This window comes from Glycine soja, chromosome 2, assembly GCF_004193775.1.
Source record: "Glycine soja cultivar W05 chromosome 2, ASM419377v2, whole genome shotgun sequence".
NCBI lineage: Eukaryota > Viridiplantae > Streptophyta > Magnoliopsida > Fabales > Fabaceae > Glycine > Glycine soja.
The window spans coordinates 1,634,691-1,648,753 of NC_041003.1; the positions used below are offsets into that span (position 1 = coordinate 1,634,691).

The 14,063-nt window shown below is 28.0% G+C and overlaps 1 protein-coding gene across 3 annotated transcripts; it reads left to right on the forward strand.

The window, feature by feature from the left end:
* The first annotated feature begins 6,064 nt into the window (after positions 1 to 6,064).
* LOC114378905 (binding partner of ACD11 1) lies at positions 6,065 to 8,782 on the forward strand. Of its 3 annotated transcripts, none has more exons than XM_028337492.1 (5): positions 6,065 to 6,199; positions 6,277 to 6,425; positions 6,828 to 6,903; positions 7,555 to 7,668; positions 7,776 to 8,782. In XM_028337492.1, exons 1-5 carry the CDS (start codon positions 6,080 to 6,082, stop codon positions 8,202 to 8,204), a joined length of 888 nt encoding a protein of 295 aa, XP_028193293.1. In that variant the 5' UTR covers positions 6,065 to 6,079; the 3' UTR covers positions 8,205 to 8,782. The 3 variants fall into 3 exon arrangements, with proteins under 3 accessions (XP_028193293.1, XP_028193300.1, XP_028193303.1); XM_028337499.1 differs by having other exon boundaries at positions 6,289 to 6,425; XM_028337502.1 differs by having other exon boundaries at positions 6,109 to 6,199; positions 6,310 to 6,425.
* The last annotated feature ends 5,281 nt before the right edge of the window (positions 8,783 to 14,063 follow it).

A 14,063-nucleotide genomic window follows, 5' to 3' on the forward strand; every position in this document is an offset into this window, starting at 1 on the left:
AAATCCCTCACAAACTCATCACTAAATATGAGGGATTATGTTGTCACAAATGTCCATCACTAATTTTGATTTTTACTAGTATAAACTAGCATAGGGTTTTATTTATTTTTTAACTTCTCTTTTTCTTTTGTTAAAAAAAACTTCTCTTTTTCTTGAGAAGTTGGAGCAAATACATTTTGGAAATGTTTTAAAACAGCTTAATTTTTATAAAATAAAATAAAAAGGTAATTTTTTAAAAAAGTAGGATAAAAACTTTATAAAATAAAGAGTTGATTTTTCTTATTTCTCTCCTTGCAACCCTTTTTTTCCCCCTTCTATCGCTCTCCCTACTTTCTCTCTAGCTTCTTAATTACCCTTCTCGGGTTACCTTTTTTTTTAAAGTTAAAATATAAATAAAAGTTGCTAAACATCTTATTTTACTTTTAAATTCTTAGTTTAAAAGTAGTAATTTTAAAGGGCGAAAACATGTACCAAACATAATTAATTTAAATATCTTCGTCCCCAAATCTTAATTTTCTATCGCTAGTTGGGCTAGCTAACCTTGGACTTTGCTTAGTTAATTTTAATTAAATTAAATTTAATTAGCTGCTTTTGATCTAGTCAATTTTTATCTTGCGGTAAAATGAAAACAAATATCACGACCCCACACACCTGCAGGTACCATTTACATGCAATATGTGGTGGGGGAAGGTTGTTTCAAAATGTCTCCAGGCCCCAAAAACAAAAAGCTAGTCTACAGTGCAAAATTAAATATAGGGCCATAAATTTAGGCAGTGAAATAATTCTGAGTCGTTAATTCAAAGCTTATATTGCTTTCAATCCAGGGTAGAAGTAATTTTTGAGCAATATTTTAGTGAAACTCTGTTGTTGCCGTGAAATGTGTCCCAAACTCTTTAATGCCGTGTAGTGTATCCCTAACTCTTCAATGCATTGTTGTTGAAGGCTTATACATGTTCTACCAAATTATGAACAAGTTGCTAGTCATAAACAACTTTTCTTATATAAATATCAGTGCCTAATTAGTCAAATTATATATATATATATATATATATATATATATATATATATATATATAAATAAATAAATATAAAGAAGTTTGTATGTTATTTAATTACACGTCTTTCACGTTTAAAATTTCGCTTCAAATAATTGGATATCTTCGGATAAAACGATTGGGTTGCAGTTTGAGCTTAGAGGAGGCCTGATGTCATGTTTCCAATTAAAATGTGATGGCATTGATATTTGGCATCAGTTGGTAGTTGTCTGCACTAAAAATATAAAGTGTAACCTGTAATAATGGATAAGAAAGAAAAAATATGAGAAATAGCATATGGTCCTTTTTATCTATCAAGTCAATAACATATACACTAGTATATGCTATTAATGTCTTTATTTTTCATGTTTCTAAATAAAAGGTGATTGTGATTTCAGACTTGATCAATCTTTGAGTATAAAATAAATTATATTAAATTTTTTTTTATATATTTATGATATCTGATAAAAATTAATTATCGTTTTCAATAAAAATTGTTCTATACCAATACTATGATAAGAAGAAAAAATTGCTTACATATTTTTTATTTCTGAACACACGTTTTCTGGCTTTTTTGCATTCAATGTTTTCATGTTACTAAACTACAAAAACTGAAGAAATGTTTATGCTTTTGAGAGTTTTGAGAAAAGAAAAAATGAATGACAGAAACACACTCTTTTTATTGGATAAAACTTAGATTGTTTTATTAAATACTCCCTGAGTCAATTATGAGTAAAAAAAATAAAACTTACTAAAAAAATTCATAACTTCATTAAATTGTATCATTTTTAATTAAAAAATAAAACTTTTTTTCTAAATTATTCTTCCTCCAAACTTGATATCAAACATAAAATAAAAAAGAAATACTTGTATTGCTTATAATCGAAACCAAGGGAGTACCTTGATGCATTCATTGTCTTATTTTTTAACAACACAAGTCACTTATTGATGTGAGAAAAAATATCCTTTTTTATTAAATATATATAGTTATTACTTAAATCATTTAATTTTATAGGTATTTGAAAAAATTTAAATCTAAGACATTATTAATTTACATTAACAAATTTAACTATTTTATTAATTTAATGAATTATTTATTTATTTCTATGAAAAAAACAAAGATAATAATATATATTTTTAAAAGAGTTATTATTACCATATCTTCACCCCCACTTTAATTTCTATCTATTTTTTTTCATGTACTATTATCTAATTTCTTAATTTCTTATTATTACATTATTTATCATTTCCTCAGTCTTCTTTTATTTTTCCTTTTTTTATACCTATTTGTCCAATAATTTGTTGCTCATTTAATGTTTTTATTTATGAAACTTTAATTATACTTTTAGTCTCAAATTTAATTATTGCTCATCGATATCAATTTTTGTCATGAAACCAGGAAGTCATGTCACCAATTTTTTTATATCATCTGATGTCCTTCACATGAGTTCAGTTTTCATTATTACAATCGTACTCAATTCAATGAAATTTTAAGACCAAGCCGCGCAATTAATTAAAACTTCTCTATCAGTTATCACAAATTTAATTCCTAAACATGTTTTCTGGTTTCAATGTCTCTTTGCGCAGCAATACAAAGACTGATTTTATTCTCGAATATACTTTTTAAACACACACTGAGTAATTGTTTAAGTTTTCAAGATTTTTTGTTAAAAATATGAGTATATAGGTTTCCTTCTCTACATATATGTTTGATTTAGAAAAGAAAGAAAGTAAGGAATGAAAAAGAAAGAAAAAAGAAAACAAATAGAATAGAAAATGAGATGATTTTTAGATTTTTTGGTATGAGAAAAAAATGAAAAAATATAAAATATCAAAAAACCCTAAAATAAAAAATTTATAAAAATGAGGATAAAATAGTATTTTTGTTATACATATATGTTTTCTTTTTTCTAACTTTCACTCCAAAATTGTCATTGGCGACGACAAATAATGGTCGCAATTAAGAATTGGTAGAGGGAGTTTGTAGGATTCAATGTTAACTAACCTATAATAACTATTCAATTTAACGATTCTAAATTATTGATCAAAGTAGATCACACTAGATCATTTAAAATATTGATTCTTCCAAACAATGACCTTATATATATGATTATATTTGGTCCAACTTTTTCTACTTTCTTTATCTTATTTATTTGTTTTATTCTATATTTTATTATTATAAGAAATCTTTAGGCTAATACAATTACTCAATTAGCCTTTTAATATTTTTGACACGCGTCACTTTTGTGGGGATACTTTAATCTTTTAAATATTTTTATATTTATTTATTTTCTCCTCAAATATACAGATGTCGTCAAGCTCCAAAATAACTTTTTTATGTTTGACAACCACTCATTTTTTCTTCTTCTACTCACATAACCACCAACACATTCTTTTTTCTTTTCACACCCAAATTCTCTCTTTTGTAACCAATTACAAACATAACCAATTAAAAATAGACCACACACTCAACTCAAATTTCACACGTGTTAGCTAAAAAAATCTCACTCACAACATATTATATATATATATATATATATATATATATATATATATTTTAAAAAACATAAACTTTTTAAATCTGCACATTGACTTTTCGGGATTTAATATATATTATAATAAATATTTTTTTGTGTAATATTTATATTGAGATTTTTATTTTTAGATAATGTGAAAAAGTATTTTATTAAATATATTTTTATCGACCAATTACATCTATACAGAGAATTTTTTTCATTATATATATATATGTATATTTGTATCAATACCTTCAAAATAATATATATTTTTTTGTACCCGTGACATTGTGTGAGATATCTGTCTGGTTTGCTTATGATTAATCTACCCAAGATGAAATAGTATATAAATTTGAATAAACATTGATAATAAATAATAATAACTTTTTAATATGCACATTATAATATTATTTATAATGCTCCGCTTACAAAATGTTATATAATATATTTATATTTTATTACACTGTCATGATATAATAAAACTATACATATTATATATTTTACAATTATTTTTACCATGACCTCAAAACAATATTATTTTTATCATTATATTTTTATTAGAATATGATAGGCTGGAAAATAATTTTAGTCTCTTTACATTTTAATATTTCATTTTGATCTCTTAATTTTTTGATAAAATTAGTAACTACATTGATTTTTTTTACATCAATTTGATTAATTTAGTGATATGTAGCGAATTGTGAAAGATATTATATTATTCAAAATTGACACTATTAGTGTAAAAATTTAACAAAATGCCAACTTGATCTAAGATATTATAAGAGATTGATTTCATATATATACTATAATTTTTATAATATCATATTATTTATATATCATAATAAGTATTTATTTATGTATACTGGTTATATTAAGATTTTTTTAAAATTATTTCAATAAATAATTTTTATTCATTCAATAACATCTTTATAGATGATCAATTTTTCATTATATATTTCTTTTTTGCTACCAATAAATTTGTAACAAAATATAAATTTTAATTATTATTTAAGGAAACAATGTTATTATCATGATCATTATATATGATTTGTTTTAAAAAAAACTATTTTACTCTTTTACTTTTACAAATAATTGTTTTATAATATTTTTTCATTTATAACGTATAAACTTTATACAAAAATCAACAAAATTATAAGTTTCAATTCTAATTCCTTTCTTTTTTAGGTAATTCTAATTTTTTTTATCTTATTTCACTTATAATTTTACTGTAAATTTTTTTCATTTAATATTTAAATTAATATATAAGTGACTGTGTTAAATATACACATGCTAATTAAGAGTTAAGACTTAGGAGTCTTAAGACTTTCCTTAAAAAAAGAGACTTAAGACTTTATATGGAAAGTAAACAAACCAGGAAAACTTTCAGCTGTTGAAAAATAATCCTATTTACAAATTTGCAGCTTCATAAAAACATCATTTTTTTTTATAAAAGCTAATCTAAAATTTAAGCTGGATTCTTAAGCATTTTACCTTCTTCTTTTTTTTTTTGCTTTCTAAACAGCGGAAGTTACGAAAAAAAAATCCAAACATCTGTTAGTCGAGAGTTACTATTCCCACCCCATTTTGCTATTTTCATCCCCGTACTTTTTTCAAAAGTATACAAAATAACACTCTTGCCCTCCCCTAGTTTCCTACACCCCTTCCCCTCACTCCTTGCCCCACATTTTCCTCTCTCTTGTTATTTCTTTTATCTTTTTAATTATTTCATTTAATTTTGATATAATTTATCCTTTTAATAATAATTGAATTAATTAAAAAAAATTATCATAAGGACCATGCTATCCTTTTTAATTGTAATCAAATTAATTATGATAAAATTAACATCACAAAAAAGGAAATTTGCATAAAAATAATTTGATTATTTTTTCAAATAGTAACTTCTATCATAATTAATTCTTAATTAATACTGATTACTATTTAAAAAAGGTAAATTGAATCTTTATTACTTTGATTTTAATTTTAAAAAGCATAATTTTTTTTATCACAAATAACTTATATCTACAATTAATTATAACTTTTTCATAAAACAATTAAAAAAAACATGGAAATATGTTTTTGTTATATAAAGTATAGAATGAAAACATATTTCTGTTGTCAAACATATGTTTTTGTTAGCATCATTTTCGTTTTATACCTTATCCAACATAAAATATATTTTCGTTTTCTATTTTTTTCTTCTCCCTCTTATATAACGAAAATGTATTAACACTAGAAACATGATTCCATAAGAAAGAACTTTTCTGGACTAACAAAAGACATAGCAGAATAGCAATTGATGGAGGAATCTTAGTTGGACATTTGAATCCTACACCCTCTTATTTATATCCAACACCTTCCATTGTATGTCAGAATGTTCATTCAAGAATGTAAATTTGTATTTTGGAATAGACTTTTCAAAATACAATTGGAGGTGCTGGATTCGATAGTGTGGGAATACAGGAAACAAATGTCTATTAGTCGTGTTTGGTGGAGTGTCGGCGAGGCCCAGGCCCATGATTGAACTTGACCCATGAAACTATATAATAAAACCCAAGATAGTTTTAATTTAATTCTGCTTCAGAAATCCCTGCGTGAAGAAGAAATCACTGTGTGTGATTCAATTGCATCGGTTTCTTCAATTCCAGCACCGGTGCGTGCATCTGATTTATATAACCTTGTTTGTTCACTCTTATTTTTATGTTATGGCTATTTCATATTTGAGGTCAGCATCATAAGCAGTTGTTGTTTCGGAAACACAAGATGAATTCTGGTGGGTACGCTGTTGAGGTTACGGGTCTCTCGCCAAAAGCCACGGACAAGGATGTTCGTGACTTCTTTGCTTTCTCCGGTGTCATTGAGAATGTTGAAATTATCAGGTATATGTAATATAATCTCTTGATTTAAAAAGTTTAATTTCTAGAAAAATTATAATCATATTTTGAATGGGATAATTCATAAATTGTTACTTGATGATTTTTGTTTTTTTTCAAGTTTCACTGCTTTGCTCGAATTTATGCACTCTTGATTTTAGTTAACTCTATATAGATAAATATTCACTTGGTGTTTTTGAATTTGTTAACTCTATTAAGCTTTCCTGAAGGGATTGTTTTTATTTTCCTGCTGCTGGAAGGGGATGGATTGTTTGTGTTTGGTAATGTCTGTTTTTTAGTCGAACTGAAAGTACGACAGTTTTGGATTTTATATATATTTGTTTGAGATATTGATTTTTGGCGTAGTATTTAGCATTTGATACGACACATGGTCATTCCTGAGTACAGGTCTGGTGATTATGCTTGTACCGCTTATGTGACATTCAAAGATGCATATGCTCAAGAAACTGCATGCTTGCTCAGTGTGAGTATCTATCAAACTTGTGTACAAAATACTTGTTATGTTGAAACTAGACTGATCTTGTACTCTACTAGTCATTTAGTTGCCTCAGTGATAGATTCCATAGTATATGTTCTTTGTAAAATGATTGTAAACTTGTCGAAATTGAATCCATAATCAGTACATGTACCCTCTGGGTCAGGGCCATTACCAACCCAATCTAAGGCAGGGTCAGGTTCATGATTGAACCAATCATACTGACCCAACCCATATAGGGCTGTTGCACTACTCGATCCCATGTAGCAACACCAAGATATACTTGGGAGGAGATTTACACACGATTTGAGAAACTAATCCTCAACCCCAAATATCAGGTAAAGTGTCTGGGGGATAAAAGACCCAATGATCAAAGCAGATCGACAGATTACACTTTGAATGCTTTGACTAGGTCTCCTCGAACCCTAGAGGAAACCTACATCGTAACAATATTCATGTACTGAATCTGCAAATCTTAAAATAACAGCCGAATAACTGCAAAGTTGACTACTGACTGAATGTAATGTACTACAAAGTAATCATTCTATGGTAAATAACGTGCAGCTATACATCAAGTAACATCTGCCTTATGAGTAATATCTAATAATGTGTGCCTTTCTTTGTAATCTGTCCTGTTAGGGAGCCACTATTTTAGATCAACGTGTATGCATAACACGCTGGGGACACTATGAAGATGAATTTGATTTTTGGAACCAGCCTTCGTATAGTCATGAGGATGAGACTGCTTCAACTGTATGTATATATTAATTTCTCTCTATTGCACTATATTGCTCACGAATCACGATTATGGCTTTCTGTTCTGGGTCTGACATTCTATATTTATACATGTTCTTTTTCAGACACCACAAAGCAATCAATTTGTTTCCTCTGCTGGAGAAGCAGTTACCATGGCTCAAGAAGTTGTTAGGACCATGCTGTCAAAGGGATATGTTCTCAGCAAGGATGCACTAGCTAAGGCTAAAGACTTTGACGAGTCTCATCAGGTTTCCGCCACTGCAACAGCGAAGGTTTCTGAACTGAGCCAGAGAATTGGCCTATCAGATAAGATATCTGCAGGTATTGGAGCTGTTAAATCTGTGGATCAGAGATATAATGTCTCTGAAACAACCATGGCGGCTGCATCCACAGCAGGAAGATCGGTAGCAGCGGCTGCAAACTCTTTGGTAAATAGCAGCTATTTTTCAAAAGGAGCCTTGTGGGTGTCAGGTGCTCTAACCCGAGCAGCTCAGGTTGCTTCTGATATGGGTACTCACAGGGATAGGCAGTAAATAAAGCATTGACATGATTAAACACTATCTTTTAGATATGTCTGCTTCTGCTAAATAGCTTTTGAAACTTCAGTTAGCAATATTATTATACTTTTACAATACATAAATCCTGTTTGGATAATTTTTTGGATAAACACTTATAGAAGTAAGGTAAAATGAATTGAGCTTCTCTCGTAAGTTAAAATCAACTTATGCACTTAACTTTTATAAAAGATTTTTCATTTAACTTTTCTGAAGGCCGAAGTACATAAGTTGATTTTAGTTTATGAGAAAATCACATTTCATTTTACTTTCTTGTAAGTATTTATAGAGAAATTTATCTTAACAGGATCATAGTGCATGTAATTATGAATAAATCTAGTGTATGCCCAGACAGGATTGAACTATGAAACCCGTGCTATTTCTACCACTGAACTATTATCCTGATTCCAAACTTTACAGTACGTCGCGGTAGTAGTCAGTAAGGGGCTGAGATTGGTACATTGAAATCATTATGATTTGTTAAAAGGATAGAAATTTTATACAACACCACAATGTATTATGTCAACGTGTTACTAGAGTAATATTTTTTGCGTATCCTTTTTTTGTCAAGCTATGCACAGATGGTGGATTCAGCTATTTTGACTTCAAGTGGTTCAAAGTTATAGAGATGCTTGGGAATGAGATATTTTTTCAGAAAATGGCATGAAGAGTATTGGAATATATTGATTTTAGTTTATGAAACTGAAAGAATCTTCTTTTGTAGCCTGTTTGATTCATACTTGTTGTGCTTGATTAATGCATTAGGAGGCAATCGTAGCAGAAGGAAAAATAAATAAAATTCTATCAAACGTGCAGTTACATCACTGTTCAATGCTGAAACAAATAGGCTATTAGTCTAAGATACACTTCGATTAGTTGGGTCTATTAATGTGACATCAGATTAATGGATTAGTCTTTCAAAGATTGTATGCGACGTTGAAATGGTTCTTTCCTTGCTCAATGAATCGATGAAAGCACTGTGCTTACGTTTCATTGATTTCAGTGATTGAACTAGGATTGACCTGATATATAATAAAAAGTTAAGTAAATTTTAAATTAATATAAAAGTATCATATTACATGTTATACAAGATAATAAAGAATCATAATAAATAATTAAATAATAGTAATTATACATAGATCTCATGTATGAACCTTTATTATGAAATGTTTTAGAATGAAAAAGTTTAAGAAACAAAAAAAATTATTTTTTAAAAATATCAGTTGAAACTAGTTTTCTACTTTAGTTTTGATCCACTTTTGATCCGCTTTAGTTGATTAGTTTACTATTTCCTCTATTTCTATTTACAAGACTTAAATTTAAAATGATACTGGTTTTTTTTTATAAGATTTAATTTATAATATTTTTTACATTAATTATTTTTAAATTAAAAATATATTTTATTAAAAGAAAAAAAAATATATATTAACAAATTATTAAAAGAGAAAAATAATAATGACAAGGATAATTTAAAAAAAATATATAAATTTAAGATAAATTTATTGTTATAAATGATATTAACAATCTTCTTTAATTTTAATGAAATGAGGTAATTGACTCATATATAAAAACGAAGGAAGTAATTTTTTGACGATTTAAAAGCTCTTTTGGTGTTTAAAAGCTCTTGTAGTTGCATTTTTTTTAATCCAAATTGGTCATCGTAATGAAATCGCTTTAGCATTGTTCAACTACCACGTATTACTACTCATTGAACTTCCCTCATCTGCCCTTGATGACATATTTACTCATTTTGTTGTTCATTGATCCTAACCTTCTGCAATCGCAATCCACCATCACCCAAAACAACTGTAGTGGACTGAAGACAAGAACCACAACTCCACCAATGTTGCGTGAGGATGGGAAGTAAAGGACCAAATATCTCCTCATTTTTGTTTTTGTTGATTCAAATATCAATTTAAAGGTATACCTTTGTCCTGATTTATTTTCATCAATTACTTGTCATCACTGATCTCTTGCAATATCACTTTTAAGATTAAATTAGTTTGAAATTTGAATTGGCAAGGTAGCAACAAGATGAATAATTGCAGGAAAGTGGGGTTCTAATAATGGGCAGGCCTGGATTTCTCGAGATTGTATTATAACAACTAAAGACTATGTTCCCAAGTTGGTAATAAGTTTTTTCCTAATGTTGTTAGAATTCTAAATTTGTTGGTTTGTTTAGTGTTTGTTTCCTTCTATTTTAGGTGGATGAGCTAAAGACTGAATTGGAGAAATTTTATGGAAAGAACTCATTGGAATCAAAAGATTTGTCCCGTGTTATGAATGCTGAAAATAATTCAAGTTTCACATCGGTTAATAATACAACCATATTAGATTTTATAAGTGAGAGATAACCATTACCCATTGAGTTGATCACTCCACATTAATGTGAGAAGCCTAACTCAATTCCAAAAACTAGTTCAATGGGTGAGAATCACTTATTTTCAACAATGAACTCCAACCACTTTAATCGCTTGACAAAACTCTTAGATGATGATAAGATGGTTTTTGGGGTACTTATTGATGAAATCCTGATTTAGTGAAATACAATAAGATCTTGATCCTAGTATTTCTTTTTCTCAATTGCTGGAAGATTAACCCATTGTTCTATTGGATGTCCCACGGGACTTTTTTATTATGAATGAGGAGATATTTGGTCCTTTTCTTCTCTTAGCAACCCTTTCCTCAACGTCACAAATGCAACCACCCCCTTGAAATCCAGGTGATATGGAAAGTCACATCTGCAAACTCTATAGTGAAAAGTCATGTCATTGACCGAATGAACGACCTTAACATGATTTCGCAACGATGACTACATTGAAAGAAAAATAAATAAATATAGGGACCAAATTCGATATACTTTAAAGTATAAGTATCAAATTATAAAGTAAGTGTAGTCAAAAAGGTTATTTAAAACTTTTTTTAGTTATCCGAACTCGCCTTCGAGTTAAATTGGTCATCTTGGTACAATGTTAATAACAATGAAAAAAATAGAAAGTTTTGTTAAAGAAAAAAATCGTATTGCTAATGGAAAAATTATTTATATATTGAAAATCTCCTTAACCTATGAACTGGTACATAAAATAAAAAAATGGTTTTACATATTTTTTAGTTTTTAGTACATAAATATTATTATGAAAGTCGTCTAATAAATTGCAAGGCTTTTTTTTTTTTTTTTTTTGTCGTGTCAACATCTACGATCCTTGTGAAGATATATCTGTCAGGCATATTGGTTGAGATTATTCTTCTTTCTCCATTTTTTTTATTTTTTATTTTTACAATGATGGCTTTGAAGACTAAACATAAATTTTCATGCATTTATTTTAACTCTTATCACCGTCTTAAAGGATTAGTAGGAATATGTCTCTTAAAATACCATTTTTTTTCATTTCTTCTTATTTTCATATTCAAGTTTGTTTTCCCTTGTGGTATTTGCACGGATCGAGCTTGTTGCATTGGTTAATAGTAATCGGAGTCAGTCAAATTTGACTAACGTTTGAATGTCTTGCCAACGCTGTTTTGACATATATACTGTTTAATTTCTTCAGATGATTATAATTAATGATTTGGAAACATATATGTTGATATTCTAAAACTTGTAAATTTGAAAATTATGTGAAGTATGGAAGATTTGTTAAAACAGAATGGCGCATGTATCCCACATTCAAATGTACACTCATTTATTTTTTCCTCCCCAATTGTGAAATCCGCAGTTGCATGTAGTAGACGACACGGTTTGTAATTACAATATGATATAGTTCATCAATTCAGTGAGATAATATTGTGTTTTTAATATATTAGCAAAATTCTGTTTTATGATGTTATCCAACTTGCCACATGCAACATAGTACGATCAGCCCTGACAAGTTGACATCACTTTACATTTTTATTCTTTAGGAAAATGTTTTGGAAATTAAAAGGGGATAAGTTGTGTTATATATATATATATATATAATAGTACATGTAGTATTAGTTTTTCATTATTCAAAGAATGAAATTATATTTGTTCCACTTTACAATCAATTTCCTATCTTTTTATTTCTTTTAATTGAATCATTTATGTTTTTTCAACATTAGAGAATGGGATTGTAAGGTGTAACAATAAAACAGTAGTTTAAAAAGAACTTTTTTCTTTTATGATATATGGAAGATGCAGTGTTCTTTAGTTGGGCTGTGAGTGGGCAGCAAATATATAAATATACCTAATAAGGAATATATAGAATGTTAATTTATTTATCATTAATGAAAAAAGGAATATATATATATATATATATATATATATATATATATATATATATATTCGTTTAAAATTATGATTTAAAAAATAATTTAAGATTAAGAATATCAAGTATATGAATAAATTAAGATAACAGGATGATAATTTAAGATGGTTGATAAAAAAAAAAGTTTAACTGGTATGAATGCACATTTAAATGAGAGAAAAAAACATATTAAAAACGTATATTTGAGAGAGCAGAAAAATTGTATATTTTAATTTATAATATAAGAATAGTTATAATACAAAAATGAATTTAAATTTAATAAATTATATTTAATTTGTTGAAAACTGTAATAAACTTTTAAAACTTCATCTAATGCAACTTATTTAAACTTTTTTTTAATCACTATGTTATAGGTATAAAAGTATTTAATGAGTATACCTCTATTAAACAAATACGATCCATTTTTTAGTGAGATAATTTCTTCTCTTAACAACAATCGAATTTAAGAACTTAATGTTTAATTTTTTTTGTTATTTGTTTGAACTACATGTAACAAAATTCTTATTCTTTTTATTGGTTAGTGTATCCTAGAATTAATCATTTCCTTTGAATTTGTACCATTGTCAATTTCCCCCGCACCTTTCCTTGCTTTTTAAAAAAAAAAATTAAATTAGTCATTTTTTTTAATTAGAAAGATTTTTTTCATATTTAAAAACACTAAAAATATATACTAAAACATGTGATTTTGTTATAGAAAAATGAGATAAATATATATATTAATGATACCTAGAAATGATCAATTCATAGGTAACACTAATTAAGCAGCAAAGATTGCAATCTCCGAGCTTGTCTGACGTTGATGCAGGCATGGCATATGTTATGCTTATATAGTTGCCGGTAATCTATCCAACTATAATAGTTGGCTGGTCAATTCCATCATCACTTTTGTGCTTTGGCTGCTAAGAATTGGTTAATCACCTTAATAGTACATTCATAAAAGAACGTTAATAGTATACAAAAGCAAAAAAGGAGCTTATTCATTTCACACTGTCTATCTAGTTGGCCAAATCTGGACTTTTATGTGTAACCAGAGAGGTTCTTAAAAGTATCCAGCATCAAAAGCATTCATCGATCTCAGTGTTTCATTAATTTAATTTGTGCCTCTCTAATTAATAACTTTTCAATAGACAAAGCTTTCCATCAATCTAACTAATTGTTTCTAATTATCACAACTATCGGTATTCGATCTCATGGAGCGTAATTAAAGATTTAGCTTAATTTTGAATGTGCGAGTGTTTGTAAATTTTTTAGTATCGTATTTAATTTTTATGAATAAAAAATGGAATGTAAACATTTTGAGCCGATGTGGGACTTCCTCTGATACCATGTTAGATTTCATCTTAAAACCAATTGACATTAAATAAAGTTGTCCAACAAATATATAAGCTGCACTCTAATGATTGAGGCAACCGATGTGAGACTTAGGTAAGCTTTGACTCTGGGATCTCACATTCGCTTTCGCTGCGACGAGCACCCACCATTTGTGGTTCACGCACCGAACCCAATAAATGTTGGGCGTGAAGGGGGTGTATTGGGAAAATACCCAAGTCCCACA

Excerpts from the sequence above, each read along its gene's own strand:
- LOC114378905 (XM_028337492.1), top strand. The coding sequence starts at position 6,080 with ATGAAACTATATAATAAAACCCAAGATAGTTTTAATTTAATTCTGCTT. Across the intron at positions 6,426-6,827 it reads GAGAATGTTGAAATTATCAG|GTCTGGTGATTATGCTTGTA; the intron begins GTATATGTAATA and ends TCCTGAGTACAG. Across the intron at positions 7,669-7,775 it reads AGGATGAGACTGCTTCAACT|ACACCACAAAGCAATCAATT; the intron begins GTATGTATATAT and ends GTTCTTTTTCAG.